Source organism: Hippoglossus hippoglossus, chromosome 14 (assembly GCF_009819705.1).
Source record: "Hippoglossus hippoglossus isolate fHipHip1 chromosome 14, fHipHip1.pri, whole genome shotgun sequence".
NCBI classification, from domain to species: domain Eukaryota; kingdom Metazoa; phylum Chordata; class Actinopteri; order Pleuronectiformes; family Pleuronectidae; genus Hippoglossus; species Hippoglossus hippoglossus.
Window position 1 is genome coordinate 15,040,173 of NC_047164.1, and position 16,548 is coordinate 15,056,720.

Here is a 16,548-nt window from a genome sequence, read left to right on the forward strand (position 1 = left end):
TTTCACCACTAAGATTACATCTTGTTGTTTCAATGCTTCTTAAAAAAGCAGACGAAAACTTGCCAGTGTGAGTTTGAATTAAAGCAGCACACTCGGAAGGATGATTATGATCTAATTGTTGTGTGTGCGTGTGTTTGTGCCCAGTGTGTGTGAGAATGACTCACAGCCTCTCATCTACGCCCTGCACTCTCCCTTAATTTCTTTGATACAACTCTTTGCACATAAAACAAGGGAGGATTTGCTTTTAAACAGGTTATCCATTATATATTCTCCTGTGGGAAACATAGCCACTACACTCATTTCTCTTTTTCTTGTCCCCCTTCTCTCCCAGCAACAGAGAAAAGAGCGAGAGATGGTGAGGCAGCAAGATAAAGGTCCCCACCGGAGACTCGACGATATGAGACGGGAGGAAGACAGAAGGTTGGCTGAGAGGGAGCAGGTAACCAACCACAGGAGACATGGGGCTGCAATCAGCCAATCAGGGTGAAGTGTGGGTGTGTCCAAGAGCAACACTGTGCAAGTTGCCCTGGTGGTGAAATTCCACGAGTAGGTTGCCATAGCAGCAAGGGTCTAAATTAGTGTATTTATTCAGAGATGAGTTTTCTGTGGGTGAGCTCTCTGCGTCTCTGATGCTCTGTTTCCCGTCTACCCTCAGTAACACAAGAGTCTGGCATCGTCGCATCATCACCTCACAATGCCAAACACAGATTTTATGTTTGTACAAGGTTACTAGTTACTATCATAATATACTGCTTAATATTTTTATAATGATTTTAATCTAGTAATTGATCACAGTTGATGTTCAGCTCCACACATTGATGTATTTTAATGCTGACTTTAATTTGTGACTTACCACTTCAAAACAGGGACGTTGTTATTTTTCCCCCCACCAAAATTCAGTGATAGAACTGTTGATTTTTATCAGTACAACACGTTTTCTGTTGTTTGCTGGATTCACATTACATAACTGTGTCTGCCTCTATCCTCCACCCCCCCTCATCTTTCTCCATCTCAATGCCCATCATTCCTCCCTTCTTACATGTGTTCAGGAGTTCATCAGACATAAATTAGAAGAAGAGCAACGACAGTTAGAAATCCTTCAGCAGCAGTTGCTTCAGGAGCAGGCACTGCTTATGGTAACTAGTCCTCACTTTCTTTATCAGTTTTTGTTTTGACTGCAAAGAGTTTCCATGCCCTCTTCTGGGTTAAATACCTCATAAATAAAGGAGATTTATTGTTCACCACTGAAATATATGTTAAGTGCAGCACTTGATTAGAAATATGCTAAAAAAGGCACTAACCTCGATTTTTGGCGATGGGATTATGATTGACCTCGTTGTTCCTGATTAGTTTTTCAAATATCCCTCCTAGGTTACACAAACACATAATTCCTGTTGTATATGCATAGCATGTACTGAGGGTTAGGTAAACACCAGTGCCCCCGTAGTAGATTCAAGGGATAAGTGCTGGAACATTGTCGCGATGCAATTTGGGTGTAATGGCCGTACAGTACACTGGCCCAAAAACAAAACATTGCAATTGAACAGCAATTGGAAAAGGAACAGCTATACAACCTGAAAAGACTCTTTGTCATTTCAACTATGTTTTATTGTTCTTGTCTATATTGAAAACATCATTCAAACATTCACAGTGTGGGTTGGAGAAAGTATTTAAACCTCTCAGCTAATGAACAAAAGCTAACTTCTAAACCTGGAGTCCAATCAATGCAACAAGAATAGAGTTCTAGCTAAGAGCTTCTCAGGTATTTTGTTTTGTTTTTTATTTCTCTGTTCACACGAAGCATCTGCTGATGAGAATCAAGCCTTTCAAGAGATCTGAGAAAACTTATGATCTCGGATTGTTGATTCCCATAAATCTTACAAAGTAATCTCATAGACTTCAGACATTGATCGGTCCACAGGTAGACTGTCTATAAATGGACATAATTTATTTCTGCAGCTACATTCCATAGAAGTGGGCGCAAAGCTAAAATGACTCAGAAAGATGAGCAGCATAAATGACTAGCCGAGACCAACATCTGAATGCTGGAAGGAATCATTGGAGCTCATTAACACCTGCATGCTTGAGAGGTGTACAGGCATTGTGTCCTCAGCAATAAGACTATCCCAATACTGCATAAAACTACTAGGACAATGTTTTCTGGACTGATGAAACTAAGGTTGAATTGTTTGGGAAGACAATACAGCACTATAATTGACGTAAAAAGGAAACTGCATAGCTACATGAACGCATCATGCCGGAGGTGAGGTACAGTGGAGGCAGCATCATTATTGTTTACCAAGGTATCTTAATGTCCGCTAGCTTAAGCTCAGTAGAAGTTAGGTGATGCAGTAGGCCGATTACCACAAACACGGAAATATATCTAATACAGAAATACATCACACACAATGAAATCCACGTGTTGCAGTGGCACTGTTAGAGCCCAGAGCTTGACCCAGTAGAGATGCTGTGAAATAACCTCCAGGCAGCGGTTCACACTAGACATCCTAAGAATGCGACTGAGTTAAAGCAGGGTTCAAAGTTCCTCCTGAATATTGTGCAGGTCTGACCTGCGGCTAAAAATAAGTTCGATCAGTTATCGATTCCAAGGACTCGCTTACTTTTTCCACCAACACTGTGAATGTTGAAAGGGTGTGTTCAATAAAGAAGATTATTATATTTTTGGGAGCCATTAGCTTACATTGTTTTTGTCTCTACTTGTGACTTACATGAAGATCAGATCACATTTTATAACAAAATAAAGCTGAAAACCAGGTCATTCCAAATGGCTCAAATGCTACTTCTTACCACTGTAATAGCAGACGAAAGTGGATCAAATGAAACCACTTCAAAAAATCCAAAGAAATCTAACAAAAACATGAATAAAGAGGAACTGCCATCGAAGTGAAGTCAGCCAGTATTATTTACTAGTAAAAATCTTTGCTCTTGGTCTGTAATTCCTTTTTCGTTAGATACTTTTGAAGATATGAGGCCACCGTGAGAGGATTGATGAAGGTATAAGAATCAACATCAGAGTTCAACAAGTTGCTTTGCAGTTGGCTCTTCACAAAAGAAAATAGTTTCTTATTCTTCTTGCCTTGGGCTCCTCGACATATTATTATTTTTCAGAAAGGAATATCAGAATTCTAATATGTTGCATGAAAATAGATGCATATAATCACTGGCCTCAAGGAAAATGAGAATCCAAATTATTTTGGAGCCGTGAAGGCTTCATCTTGAAAAGAAATTAAATATGTCAGTGTTACAAAGTATGAGCTGTGTTAAGTTCACAATGGCAGCAGATGTTTCTTTGCCTCACAGCATGTTCAAGGAATGTACTATAGTGCCTCCATTGTGATACTCTATAATCCCCCTCCCACTCAAGGAGGCACCTGGGTGAGGCATCCTCATCTGGCACCAAACTAGATTTTCTCATTGACATACAAATCTAGTTCTTTGTGGCCCACAGTGATGTGCAATTTAAGAACGAATGGAGAAAAATTACTGTTTTTAATTTTGTGGGAAAGCTACTTTTGATTATTTGTTTCGAAGATTTTTTCAGACATTCGTGTAGCATTTACAACATGAGAATGTTATGAATTTGAGTCTACAATTTAGTGACTCATGTTTGAATCGTTTTTTCATTTCTTTCCTTTCTTGTTTCCTTAAGAACACAGTGGCAATCAAAAGGTTTGGAGACCAGTGCCTGTTACTCACAATGAAATACCAATAAGTCAACTGACTCACGTTGTCTGTTTAATATACAGCACAAAAATGCGGAGTTACACGCTCAATCAATATTGTTTTAATGTGGGTTGGTTGTAATTTACGAGTTTAATAGAAATAGTAGAGTACAAATTTAGAGAGTCTGCCCCAAATACTTTCTGTCTCGTGAGAGGAGATCAGTGGTGGTCAGTAAATATTCACATCTCTGCCTGGAGTTGAAGTGAATGCAGACTTGCTTTTTGCAGATGCGATGGTTTAGTTTGTCTCACCAGTCTGTTGTGTCCATTCTGAGGTGAGCAACACCTTGACTGCAGTGTGTTTCTTTGGTCAGGAGTATAAGCGTAAGCAGCTGGAGGAGCAGCGTCAGTCAGAGCGTCTCCAGAGGCAGCTGCAGCAGGAGCATGCCTACCTGGTGTCTCTGCAACAACAGCAGCAAGAAAAGAAGCCCCAGCTCTACCACTACAACAAAAACCTGGAGTCCAACAACAAACCCACTTGGGCTCGTGAGGTAGAAATGATTTCTACATTCCCAGCACCACCCAACACGGTCAAACTACTGTAGACAGGCCTGCAGGGAAGTTGTTTTACCGTTGTCCGTATTTCAGGTGGAGGAGAGAAGTAAACTCAACAGACAGGGCTCTCCAAAGATCTGCACCACTGTCTCTGACACTGCCATCCAGTCGCGCTCTGACTCTATCAGCCAGTCAGGAGTGGTCCAGTCTGCTCAGACTCCACCGATGCAGAGGCCTGTTGAACCCCAAGGAGGACAGGGCAAGGTGGGTTTTTAAAACTGAATTGATTAAAACCTCTTAACACCTTTTATGCTCCTTAATTCTCTGCTGCTTTCCCTCTCCCAGTCTATGCCACCTTATTTACGCCTTCTCTTTCTTCTTTTCCCTCTCCTCCCATCATTTGGCTCCTCCCGGTTAATATAAAATCACCTTGGAATACAAACCACCTTGCACATTTCTCCACTTTGGCCTGCTTCTCCAACTGTCTTGTGTGCTCTTTCTTCTGCTTGGCTGCTCTTCCCTCCCGGTGTGCTGCTGCTCCTCTCCTCTGCAGTTCCAGATGGCTCACTTGGTTCCTCTGAAGCCTTATGCTGCCCCTGTTCCTCGCTCCCAGTCCCTCTGCGACCAACCTACTAAGACCATGTCCGCCTTCCCCACCCAGGATCCCTCACTCACCCCCACCCCCCGCCCCATCCACTCTAGAGAGTTGGTGCGTCAAAACTCTGACCCCACCTCTGAAACCCCGGTGCCACAGGCACACCAAATCAGAGAGGATCGTGGGCCCTGGATCCGCCTGCCAGATGTGGAACTCCCACCCAAGGTAAGAACTCAAGGCTGGTTTACAGCAGAAGGTGTGCAACCCTAAAAAAAACTCCACCTCCACAAACTGCACCAACATTATTAATAAACGTAATTTGCTTGACACAGTAACTGTTGAATCTAACCGCTTCACCCTCCATTCCTTTGACCTGCATTTTGTTTTGTTTTATTTACACCCCGTACTAACATGCTCACATCCAGGGGGAAAAACTTTGACCTATTAAGGATTAAATTCAAGTGAATACCTTCAAAGGTGCTTTATGTAATTAAAATTGTCTCTGAATCTACAGCTCAAATGGTCTATCTGACATCAGGCGATCATCAAGGCAAAAAGCTCAAGTTTACAGCCTTTGGTCAATTCCTAATGTTAACTGTTTTCACAAAATCATGGAAAAAGTAATGTTGCTGTCTTCAGATTCCCCAAAGGACAGCGTCTATTGCCACAGCTCTCAACACCAACCTCACCTCTGGCATAAGGCATCCAGTAAGAGCCAGGTAACTGAAAACGGTTTAATTAGTGTCCACTTAAAGCCGACAGGTTTTAATGATGACTTGACTTAAGTGATGTGTATCCTGAATATATCCTCATGGCAGCAATCCAGATCTCAGCCGCAATGATCGCTGGGAGAGAGGAGACAGTATGAGCATCATATCCAATCTGCCCCAGACTGGCTCTCTTGAGAGGCATCGCATTCTCAGTGAGTCCCTGCCTCCCCAGTGCTATTTCTCCGCAGACTGTCTTTGCAGTAATCCTGATTTCAGAAATGTAACTACACCATACAACACTGTGATTTCAGGTTCCTCCAAAATGGAATCGCCTATTCTCTCGCACGATAGCCGCCATAAGCCAGGGGAGTCCCGCACCTCCTCCCGCCCCGGACGTCCTGCTGTAGGTGTTCATAAAGACATTATATTAGCTGTCTACTATTCCCTTCTTATAATGGGTGCATGCAATACATAATACTGCAAATAAGCAGCTATTAAAAAACACTAACTCACTGTATATAGGCTCTGTTCCATTTCCAACTGTGCATAATGCACCTGTTCTGCTGATTTTCTTATAGTGTATTAACTCAAATAACCTTTTACTTTACTCAACACTTTTACTCTTTCCCTTCATGTTTCTCCTCTTTTCAAATCTTTGTTTACTTCGCCTCAAATGTACAGAGCTACAAGAGAGCTATAGGGGAGGTTAGTATCAAAGTCTTTGTGTTAAGTTTTTATCGGCATTCATTGGCTGTGGTACATATTCACGTTCGTCTTTATTTACTCAGTAAATCATGTTTTGTCATTATTTAATTTTATCATGCTTGGTATGTGGGCATCCTTCACTCGGCAAAAACCTTGAAACCATGGCTCAATATCATCCCAAAATATATTCATTCAGAGTCGTGACCATAGACTGTAAATAATGATGAACAACATGACTGCTCCCCAGAAGTGAAGCCAAATCATCTTGATCACCCCCTGGTGGCTGGCTGCAGTAAAGTCCATAAGCCCCACCTTTTGGTGGACAGGATGTGGCCACAACAAAAAGTCAAAGTACATGTTAAATAATTTTTGTTTAAAGTGTTCATTTTTCCTGTAACTTTGGTTTAAATAAGTAATTCGATGCAATTAAAACAGGAGTTAAAAGTCATGATTGACAGATGATACTAATTCATGACTGAAGCGTGTTTGTCAGTGTGACATTGATTCCACACTTTCACACCACGATCACTAAGGCACAGATTTTAGCTCCACACAAGATGGCGGCGCCTGTATCAGGGATATTTTAGCTTAATTTTTGTCCAACGGGAGGAAGTGGAGACTTGTTGTCCATCTTTCTCTACAGTCTATGGTTTGGACTTACATTGTGACTGTTTCTGAACCCATCTTCCTGATAACACCTCACCTTCAGTGTCGGGATTGTTTTCATTCAAATTAGTAGTGCATATATTACTGTTGCATTATTTGCTTCTTTCTTAAGTAGCTGCAGTTATTTCAGGACGAATTTGTGAATGCATTCATTAAGTAAACAGTGGTGAACTGCCTATGTGTGCAGGACCATGGTCTCTTTGCCAAGGAGCGAGCTGAGGAGCAGCCAAGGCCACCAGTGAAGGCCAACGACTACTCCTCGTCTTCTGAGAGCAGCGAGAGCAGTGAGGAGAGTGAGAGTGGCGAGGGACCAGAGGAGGAAGAAAGCCCCACAGATCGGTAACGGCACAAATACTTAGAGTAGTTTCTATTTATCGACTTTACTCTCAAATATAGAATTCAATACTTCCTGTGATTGTGATATGGCGTTACTCTCTTTTCACTCTTTTCCATCATCAATCTGTGCCTCTTGACCTCAGTCACAGGGATGCAGACACCGATTCAGTCAACACAATGGTGGTTCATGAAGACGAAGGCGAGGTGGGAGATGGAGAGCAAGCTGGTGGCTATGGGGATCAGACCATGCTGGTGCAGAGGGTGAGTCATCTGTATACATAATGATGCTTAACATGCATCGTGACTTGATGTAAATTCAACACATTACAGTTCAAAGAATATTACAAAGCAACAAGACTAGGCCAGTGGGTCGTTAATGTTCTTCAGCCACCACTCTGATGAAATGTATCAAAGAAGAGGCAGACGTGCATAATGCTACTGTATATAACACATATAATCCTGTGCACAGGAGAGCCAACAATAAACAATCCAATTGGTTTTGTTAGCGTTTTCTTAAAATAAAGCAAAGAATTTTTTTTTAAAGAAACCGACTGATGAAATGCATCTGTTGCATCTCATCCATGGGCTGGGGCTCCTGTCAGTGTCCGAACCTCTTGGTTTGATGCTCCAGTCAGTAAATGTGTGTTTTTCGGGGCTACACTAACTTTAACATCATTCTCAGCTGGTCTTCATGGAGGCTAGCAGCTATTTAGCATGGCTAAAATAATTTGCATAGCCGTGTGTAGCACATAGACTGTATAAAAAGTGAGGTGCAAACACCAGTGGTTTTAACACAAACAAATATATATAACTAACTTTAAATACAACTATAAATTGCTTTCACATTTTGTATTATCTGAATGTTTATAATAAGCAGATAAATCTTGTATGGTCTCATCATACAGCATCAGCTAGTTTAGAAACTAGAGAAACAAAAAGCAGTACATCTTTTGTTTTTGTTGAGCTTGACTTGTTTGCATCAGATTAGCCTAGATCCAAGTCTTTGGTTGTTATTATTTTTTTTTTACATAAAAAAAGACCCCAGAGAAGCGGAGCCATAATGGATACACTAACTTGCCTGATGTGGTGCAGCCCTCCCACTCCCCCACTGAAACAGCCACTCACTCTTCCCCTGGGAAAGACTCTGTTTATGATGTAAGTTCTACTGATCCTAAGTATATCAGTCCTAAATGCCTGCTTTATTTTTATGTTCTCAGTCTGCTTTTATTCCAGCCATGAAGTCAACTCATTACACTTTGAATTTCATGTTCAGCTTGTTCATGGACTGTCATTAATAATGTAGATTTTTAAAACTATTGTTTCAATGCGACATGGATACATAAAATAATACAGAAATGTTTTTTTTTTTACCAATTTGTCTGACAAACTCTCATCTCCTCAGATTTAAACAACTCATACTATTTCTCTGCTTCTCCAGTATCAGTCCAGAGGTTTAGTTAAAGCATCTGGCAAGTCCTCCTTCACCACCTTTGTGGATCTGGGCATGTACCATTCACCAGGAGGTGCAGGGGATAACATGTCTATCACTGGTGAGTCAGAAGCTTTTCAATCTTCAAGCAACGACAGCTTTGAGTTTTTTGTGTTTGTTTTTTATTACTAAACAATGACAGCCTTTATAATTTTATGTTATAAAATGTTATAAAATTGTAACTTGATAATCAGCTGTAAAGAATGAGAGATTTGTTTCTAGTTCCTTGTACCAGGTTACCTTGGCTTGTGTTTTCCTTCAAAAATTAAGGAATTTCCTTTGCTCAATGTTCAGGCTCCAGGTTTGAGCAGCTGAAGATGGAGGTGAGAAAAGGATCCATGGTGAATGTCAATCCCACCAACACACGTCCCCCCAATGACACACCTGAGATCCGCAAGTACAAGAAGAGATTCAACTCTGAGATCCTGTGTGCCGCACTTTGGGGTGAGAGCAGACTCAATAGTGGATTGTGAAAGCAAAACACAGAGATTATATACCTTACCTTCCTCACTAAACTGATTTCATTGTCAGTGCAGTCTTCACTTTTTCACCGTTTGAACTTATATATTTTTTTGTTTTATTATACCTCTAAATATTATGGTGGTTTAGTTGCCGCAGATTATATGGAAGTGATAATGATTTTACATTATCATAAGCATTTACTATAAATAACTAGAATGGCATTTAGTAGAGCACATACCTCTGCCAAGACCCGACAGTCCCCCAAGCTGCACTAAATTGCACACACTCATAGATATCAGTTCCCTCAGTAGGGGTATGAATTATTCCTTTGGAAATAAGTGAAAATGTTAAAGATAGTGAAGACAAATTTCTGGATCTGGGTTATTTCTTGGCCCTTCCACCAAACAAACCATAAGAATGGAGCAAAAGCAGAGGAAATAGCAAGAGTCACAACACAGAGATACTACAAAGTTATTTTTAGCTGTGGCTAGAGGAAAGCCAACGATTAGAATAATCTTGTGCTAAATGAAATGTCTGAATTTGTGCACTCATGTTCCCAGGTGTGAACCTATTGGTGGGCACAGAGAACGGTTTGAAGCTGCTGGACCGTAGTGGTCAGGGCAAGGTTTACCCCCTCATCAACTCCCGCAGGTTCCAGCAGATGGACGTCCTGGAGGGCCTCAACCTGCTCATCACTATATCAGGTCATTACTGCTGTTCCTCGCCAGCCTGCTCTCACTACAGTCGGTTGAAGCTTTCTGTGCTTTTGGCACAAGACCACTGGCTATAATGGGATGCCAAATACTCGATGCCAAATTGTGATAATGTCGTCAGATTGATTTATTATTTAATTTTTTCAGAATTAATGGAAAGCTGTTTTTGTTTCAGCAGTGTAGTGCTTCAACATTACTGACAAAAGCTAATGTTACAATATTTGTTTCACCTCATCAGAATATCAAGCAAAATCTATCAAAAGATCAAATATGGATGTTTTTTAGTAATCATTATAACTAAAACGATATATTTTGATGATTATTGATGTATTCAGCAGATATTTACTTAACAAAACATGCAGTAGTAGTATTTAAAAAACATTGAGACTTTTTTTCAGCAACTTTAATGCAGTGTTTAAAACTCAGAGTTTATACCATAGTTTTATAAAAAATCTTGCAGCAGTGTGAAAACATGCAAGTAATTCCTTAGTGTTATTTGTATTTTATGTCATACTTTGCATATGAAGGCAAGAAAAACAAGGTGCGTGTCTATTACCTGGCCTGGCTGAGGAATAAGATCCTCCACAACGACCCTGAGGTGGAGAAAAAGCAAGGCTGGACTACTGTGGGCGAGATGGAGGGCTGCGTGCACTACAAAGTGGGTGAGTGACAGATGATCGGTTGTTTATCGCTGCTGTCTCTTCTGCTTCAGGCAAATTCTCACAAATGCATTTGGCACAGTGAATAATTGATTACAAGTATCTGATATCACATGGCCTTGTGGCTGTCCTATCTAGTGAAATACGAGAGGATAAAGTTCCTGGTGATCGCTCTGAAGAATGCGGTGGAAGTGTATGCTTGGGCGCCCAAACCTTATCACAAATTCATGGCCTTCAAGGTAAGTCTCCTCTTTCTTATGAGCTGGATTAGTTATGCGACATCGGTCAACCAGAAGAGCAGTCAAGTTAATTATGTTCCCAAACTCACTTTCTGCCCTCCTCTCACCAGTCTAACCTTTTAATCAGTCTTTCGCAGACCTCCCACACAGGCCTGTCCTGGTTGACCTAACAGTGGAGGAGGGTCAAAGGTTGAAGGTCATTTATGGCTCTTGTGCTGGTTTCCATGCCATTGACGTGGACTCTGGAAACAACTATGACATTTACATCCCTGTGCATGTAAGTTGTGGTCAGTTGTCGGAAAGCTGTTTATTTTTGTGTGTTTCTTTGGCAGATGTGAAACCAGCAGGAGCTCAACTCTTCTATTTTAATCTCACACAGATTCAGAGCCACGTGTTACCACACGCAATTGTGTTCCTGCCCAGCTCAGATGGCATGGAGATGCTGCTGTGCTACGAGGACGAGGGCGTCTATGTCAACACCTACGGACGCATCATCAAGGACGTGGTCCTGCAATGGGGCGAGATGCCCACATCTGTTGGTAATGGTCAAATCTAAAAACAAACTTGCATGGACGTCACATAAAAGCTAAAGTATCCTCTGTTTGAACTGTAATAAATTTGCTTCATACTAATATGACACTTTTCCTCGGCAGCTCATATCTGCTCCAATCAGATCATGGGCTGGGGAGAAAAGGCCATAGAGATCCGCTCAGTGGAGACTGGACACCTGGATGGTGTGTTCATGCACAAAAGAGCTCAGAGGCTGAAGTTCCTTTGTGAGAGAAATGACAAGGTAAGAGATGAAAGCTCTTTCAGCCTAAGGTCTCTAAAAGCAGCTGAATGTAAAGACCTTGCTCACATACATGTTTTCTATGACCCTCCCTCCCCTCAGGTCTTTTTTGCATCGGTGCGATCTGGAGGCAGCAGCCAGGTGTACTTCATGACCTTGAACAGGAACTGCATCATGAACTGGTGAAGGAAGTTCCGCTCTGGTCAGTGCGTGGAACCGTTCAGGGTTCGACGAACGAAGTGCATCCGAAATTCTCGAAAACGCATGCACACAATTGTGAACACATCTCTCGCTTTCTCTCCAGCTCGTTATCAGCCATGCAGTCTTGCTCCAAAGACACACATAGACAAACACACACAAACACAAATAATATCTAAATTCATTCCAGCCTACACACTTTAAGATACAATTTCTACTGAGGCCCCCCTGATAACATTCTCTGCGGAATCATCATGAAAAGTCACTGATGAGCTGTAGATGTTAATACCACCTATTGATTTGTACTGTATATACTCTCGTCTTGATCTATTTTATTTGGTGGACCGGTGTTCAGTCGTATCTATTTAGTTCCATATCGTGAAGTATGTTTAAAAACACATTCCTTGATGGTTCTACAATACATTTTGAGGAAGGCATTATTTACCAATACTGAATGTTGAAATGAAGCTGTAAATAGATAGCCCCTGACACTTAGATCTGAATCATTTGCAGGCCTCTTTTGCTCAAATAATAAAATGGTGGAGCTTCCCTCTGCAGTGGCCTGTGGATCCCCCTGTTGTTTTGGGGGGTTTACAACTTCAGGAAGGCCTAAAGGAAGGATTTAGTACAAAAAAATATTACAAAGGCACATAAAAGTCAGGACGAAGTAGCTCTTTCTATCATAGACGGTATCCTGAAGTCCTGCTCCTTAACTTTTTGTTTGGCCCGAATGGCAAATTATGTTGCAGCTCTTAATCACGGCTTGAATGCGTCAAAAGCAAATTTAATTTCTCTTTAAAAACAAATAATATTTAAAAAAACAATCAAGTCTCAAAAATGCTCTGTCGTCAGAATTTGTGCTGCAAAACCTCCCACTTTGCCTTTATTTCTCTGGTTTAGATGAAACCATTCATTATTTGACTCATCTGGCTTGTATCTAAACCTTTTTTCTTTTTGTAGATTCACAAAATACAAAAAATTTGATATTTATATGTAGTGGTTATGTATTGGTATTAGCCTACTGGTATTCTTAATTTTACTGTAATTATATTGCCATTATATTGCAATATACTCTATTCTTGTGGAGTCTTTGTTTGAGGAGGAGAGTTTGTGTGTTGTGGCTGGTGTCGTTCTACGAGTATGGTGACAACTTTCGGGGACGTTAGCCGCGAAAGGAAGAAGTTAGAGAAACATGGAAGCAGGGTGTCACTTAGATTATAGTGATGAAGGGAGGTTATTTTCAGGGTCCTGTCGCCCTCTTACCACACTGATCTACTCTACTGTATTATATTTCAGTTCTTAGACTTTTTTTACACTAGTGTGGTGTTTTTTTGTGTGAGAAGTGTTTGTCCAGGGGATGGTGGTGGAACAGCTCATAGTGTGAAACAGTTCTTATTTGTCATGGGCCAGTGGAAAGATTTAATGTAGGGTGACTCTGCACCACCACAGAGGATTCCATCTAATCAGGCGCTTTGGCTGGAACACATGAAACTTACTATTTTTCATATTTATAGATTCTGCCAAAGTTCACAGCATATTCAGAAACAGAGGGTATGAACAGAGGCCAAAGGCCTTAGAGTTTGAATTGGCCTCTAGAGATTTGAGAAGAGACTTTTCCTACCGATCACTAAACATTGTTTTCCTTTCAATATATAGATCCAAAGAGTCAGCTGGCTTTCCACTAATATTATGGTATCATGGTTTATTAGCTGCTTGTAATTTCTTATAGATCTTTACTCTGTTTGTTAGTAGTGCATAGGGTCCCCCTCCATTTTTAGGGGAGTTAACTCTGCTTTGTTTAGGCAGCTGCACGAGGCAGGTACCATGTTCTCGTGCACCGGGTAGAAGTATGCGGCAGCCGTATCAGGAAGTAGCCTTGTGGAATTCTGTTGGCAGGGGGTAGGTCAACACATGACGCAAAGCTTTTTTGTTCAGGGATTTGTGCTACCACAGCAATTTGGTATGAACACATGGACATCTGCCTAATTCGAGGGTTATTTTTTTTCTATCTTCATTCTAGAGCACAGTTTGAGAGCAAGCCTTATTGATTCCACTTTCAGATTTTGTAATGCTCAAAACCCCACAATCACACTCAAATAGCCCCTTCTTAGATTTGCTCTGCTTGTGCTCGAACCGTGCGCTTGCACTCATATTGTGTTGCTCGGACAGATTGCCTGCACTCTAGACTTTTTGTGCATCAAATCCGTCAAAATTCCCCAACCAAAAGAATACCAGGTGTATAGTTGACAAATAATAATAGCCCCTTCCTTGTTTTGGGTGCTTTAGCTTTACTTCTTTGAGAGTCCAGTACAGGTGGTTACTTTAACCAGGTTCATGCACTCCCATCCTCCATGGCCTTATTATTACACCGGCTTCCTGTCTGTTTGCTTGACAGGTAAACGACCCCTTCAATTGTCAGGACTAAACCTGGCATTTTATTGGTTTGGGAATTTTGACAGACTTCCAAGCGCAGAAGAAAAATGTTGAATGCAGGAAATATTTCCAAGCCACAAAATATCTGAGTTAAGCTCACAATCTGAGCACAAACGGGGGGTATTTGAGTGCTAGTGCAGGATTTTGAGTAAAAGCATAAAAAAAAATCTAAACATCAAATTATTAAGACCACATTCTTGAATAAAGACAGGGAAAAAAAGAACATCTGATTTGTTGATGTTACACGAATGTGACTGTTGAGGTTTCGTGAATATGCCAGTACGAGAAGTTTATGGATGTTACGAAATGAATCTTGGATAGTGAAAAGATAGGAGAGTCTTCTAAAAGTCACACTTTAAGCTAAGAAGATATATATTTTATGTTGTTGAAAAGAAAACTATTCAGAAAGGTTTCAGGGCAAAGAGTATTTAATCAGATTATATAAATATATGGTTAATTTTATGGTGAGATTATAACAAATAAAAGCATAGAAAGCACTTTCACATCAGTAAACATACATTTACAAATATATCTGGAGCAGATACTTTGATGTGCATGTCAAAGCCATTGAAATAGAGTATATATCACTGTATCAAAGTTGTTTTCCCCCTTAGCAAATAAGTTTTTATACTTAAACATGTTAAGTGCCATGACCTACATTTCAAACTTCTGACAATTTAGACAGACCTCTGGCACTCATTCTTTTTTTTTTATTATTGTTTAATCATTATTATTTTATTGTTCAGTCTGCCATGTTTACAGTTTAAGCAGTGCCTTGGAGTGGGGAAGGCGAGAAGTTTAAGGATGGGTTTGTGAGCCACATCCCACCCACCTACACTTGTCTCTTACTTGAAATCACGTGAAGAAGAGGCACAGCTATTTTTGCTCCCTCATTTACGACAAACATCCTGTGCCAGTTAAGTGCACTTACGTGAAATCCGAAGAGATCTTTTTTGACACTAAAATGAAACGATCCGTGACAAAGGAGTTAACGTGTGTCCAGTTAATCCAGTGCAACATGCAGAGGATCTACTCGCAGTGGGAGCCAGTATAGAGAAAAGCCATACGTGTGAATCGTGTTTTGTAGAAGACGACTTAGTACTTGTGCACAGATGAATGGAAACTGTGTGTGATGTCTGCTCAGAAAGCGTAGGTTCTCGCAGCAAGGATGAGGTCAGCGCTTCTTACTTTAGTGATGTTAATTGTTCAATCTTGTAGTGGGGAAAGTAGCTTGATTCTAATAAGTCTATTTTATAAAATATGTAAATTAGTCTATATTGAGAAATAACAGTGAATGTACATCTATAAGACAGATTTGTATAGAAATGTGTACCGCTCTAGTAATCAAAGCACAATGTATTTAAGGTGGAGAGATCAATAAGAGAGATGGAGGTTCTTTTCCGTCACTCAGCAGTCGTCTCGGTTGTTGGAGTGAAGCGAGTCGTCTGCTGAGACAGATGCGTGTCTATGGACAAACTTGGAGTTAGTGAAGTTATTCAGACAGATTCTGGTGATCAGAAGAGTCTGTGGTGAATCATAGATTGGTGATGGACTTTTGGTGTAAATTGCCTGTGTGAGGTTGACGGGCTGTTAATATGTTCAGGGGCTCATCAGTGGTGACATCAGTGAGAGCGCAACGGCTTTGTTATGAGGTTATTGGCTCTTGGCTTCTGGATTTTATCCAGAAAGTAGGTGACAAATGTATCAGTCAATCACTATTACAGACAAAGACACTGGTCTGTTTTTTTGTTTCTTTATGACATTTTTTTTCACAATGACGTTCAGTTGAAGTGTTGCCCCCAAAAAATGTAAACATGTATAGCTCCCTGTCTTTAATATTAATTCCAATAAAATGCAAAGACATTGATTTCTTTTGAAGCGTTGACTCATCTTGATCGCTTTCATTAATCGCTGGTCACAGACCTCTCCCTTAACACATATACTTTTTCCCACAGAATATTAATAGTACTTCTACCTTGGCTGTGGTCCACGTGCTCAGTGAGGGTCATTAAACTTCATTTGCATCTAAAAACGATGAATAAAATAGTTAAAGTTCACAGATTTAAGCTGCTAAATACTTTATTGCTCAATTTAAATCGAACAAGAATATACACTACATTTATTTGAAAACCATTGCACCTTATTGTATTTGTTGAGTGTTTTTCTGGATAGCAATTGAAGTGAATTGTTGGAAAAACATGACAGGCAGGTTGGCATCATTTTATTTTTCACCAATAAAAACAATCATCTCAAATCGGTAACTAATGCCTTGAAGATTTGTCTGAGATATAACAGTATGTGATTCATTTGACTTA

The 16,548-nt window shown here is 40.5% G+C and overlaps 1 protein-coding gene across 8 annotated transcripts in view; it reads left to right on the forward strand.

The window, feature by feature from the left end:
• mink1 (misshapen-like kinase 1) overlaps positions 1 to 16,468 on the forward strand; it is a 30,303-nt gene extending 13,835 nt beyond the window's left edge. The window contains exons 12-32 of one of the 8 annotated variants that reach the window (XM_034605853.1): positions 332 to 439; positions 1,050 to 1,136; positions 4,058 to 4,234; positions 4,332 to 4,502; positions 4,792 to 5,058; positions 5,473 to 5,552; positions 5,652 to 5,755; positions 5,855 to 5,946; positions 6,225 to 6,248; positions 7,102 to 7,253; positions 7,394 to 7,511; positions 8,289 to 8,405; positions 8,689 to 8,800; positions 9,034 to 9,183; positions 9,762 to 9,905; positions 10,442 to 10,576; positions 10,712 to 10,812; positions 10,940 to 11,089; positions 11,192 to 11,351; positions 11,466 to 11,605; positions 11,705 to 16,468. In XM_034605853.1, coding sequence (XP_034461744.1) covers positions 332 to 439; positions 1,050 to 1,136; positions 4,058 to 4,234; positions 4,332 to 4,502; positions 4,792 to 5,058; positions 5,473 to 5,552; positions 5,652 to 5,755; positions 5,855 to 5,946; positions 6,225 to 6,248; positions 7,102 to 7,253; positions 7,394 to 7,511; positions 8,289 to 8,405; positions 8,689 to 8,800; positions 9,034 to 9,183; positions 9,762 to 9,905; positions 10,442 to 10,576; positions 10,712 to 10,812; positions 10,940 to 11,089; positions 11,192 to 11,351; positions 11,466 to 11,605; positions 11,705 to 11,788 — 2,673 coding nt within the window. In that variant the 3' untranslated portion in view covers positions 11,789 to 16,468. Of the gene's footprint in view, positions 1 to 331; positions 440 to 1,049; positions 1,137 to 4,057; positions 4,235 to 4,331; positions 4,503 to 4,791; positions 5,059 to 5,472; positions 5,553 to 5,651; positions 5,756 to 5,854; positions 5,947 to 6,224; positions 6,249 to 7,101; positions 7,254 to 7,393; positions 7,512 to 8,288; positions 8,406 to 8,688; positions 8,801 to 9,033; positions 9,184 to 9,761; positions 9,906 to 10,441; positions 10,577 to 10,711; positions 10,813 to 10,939; positions 11,090 to 11,191; positions 11,352 to 11,465 lie in introns of all 8 variants that reach the window. The other 7 variants (XM_034605851.1, XM_034605850.1, XM_034605854.1 and 4 more) reach the window with 7 other exon arrangements.
• The last annotated feature ends 80 nt before the right edge of the window (positions 16,469 to 16,548 follow it).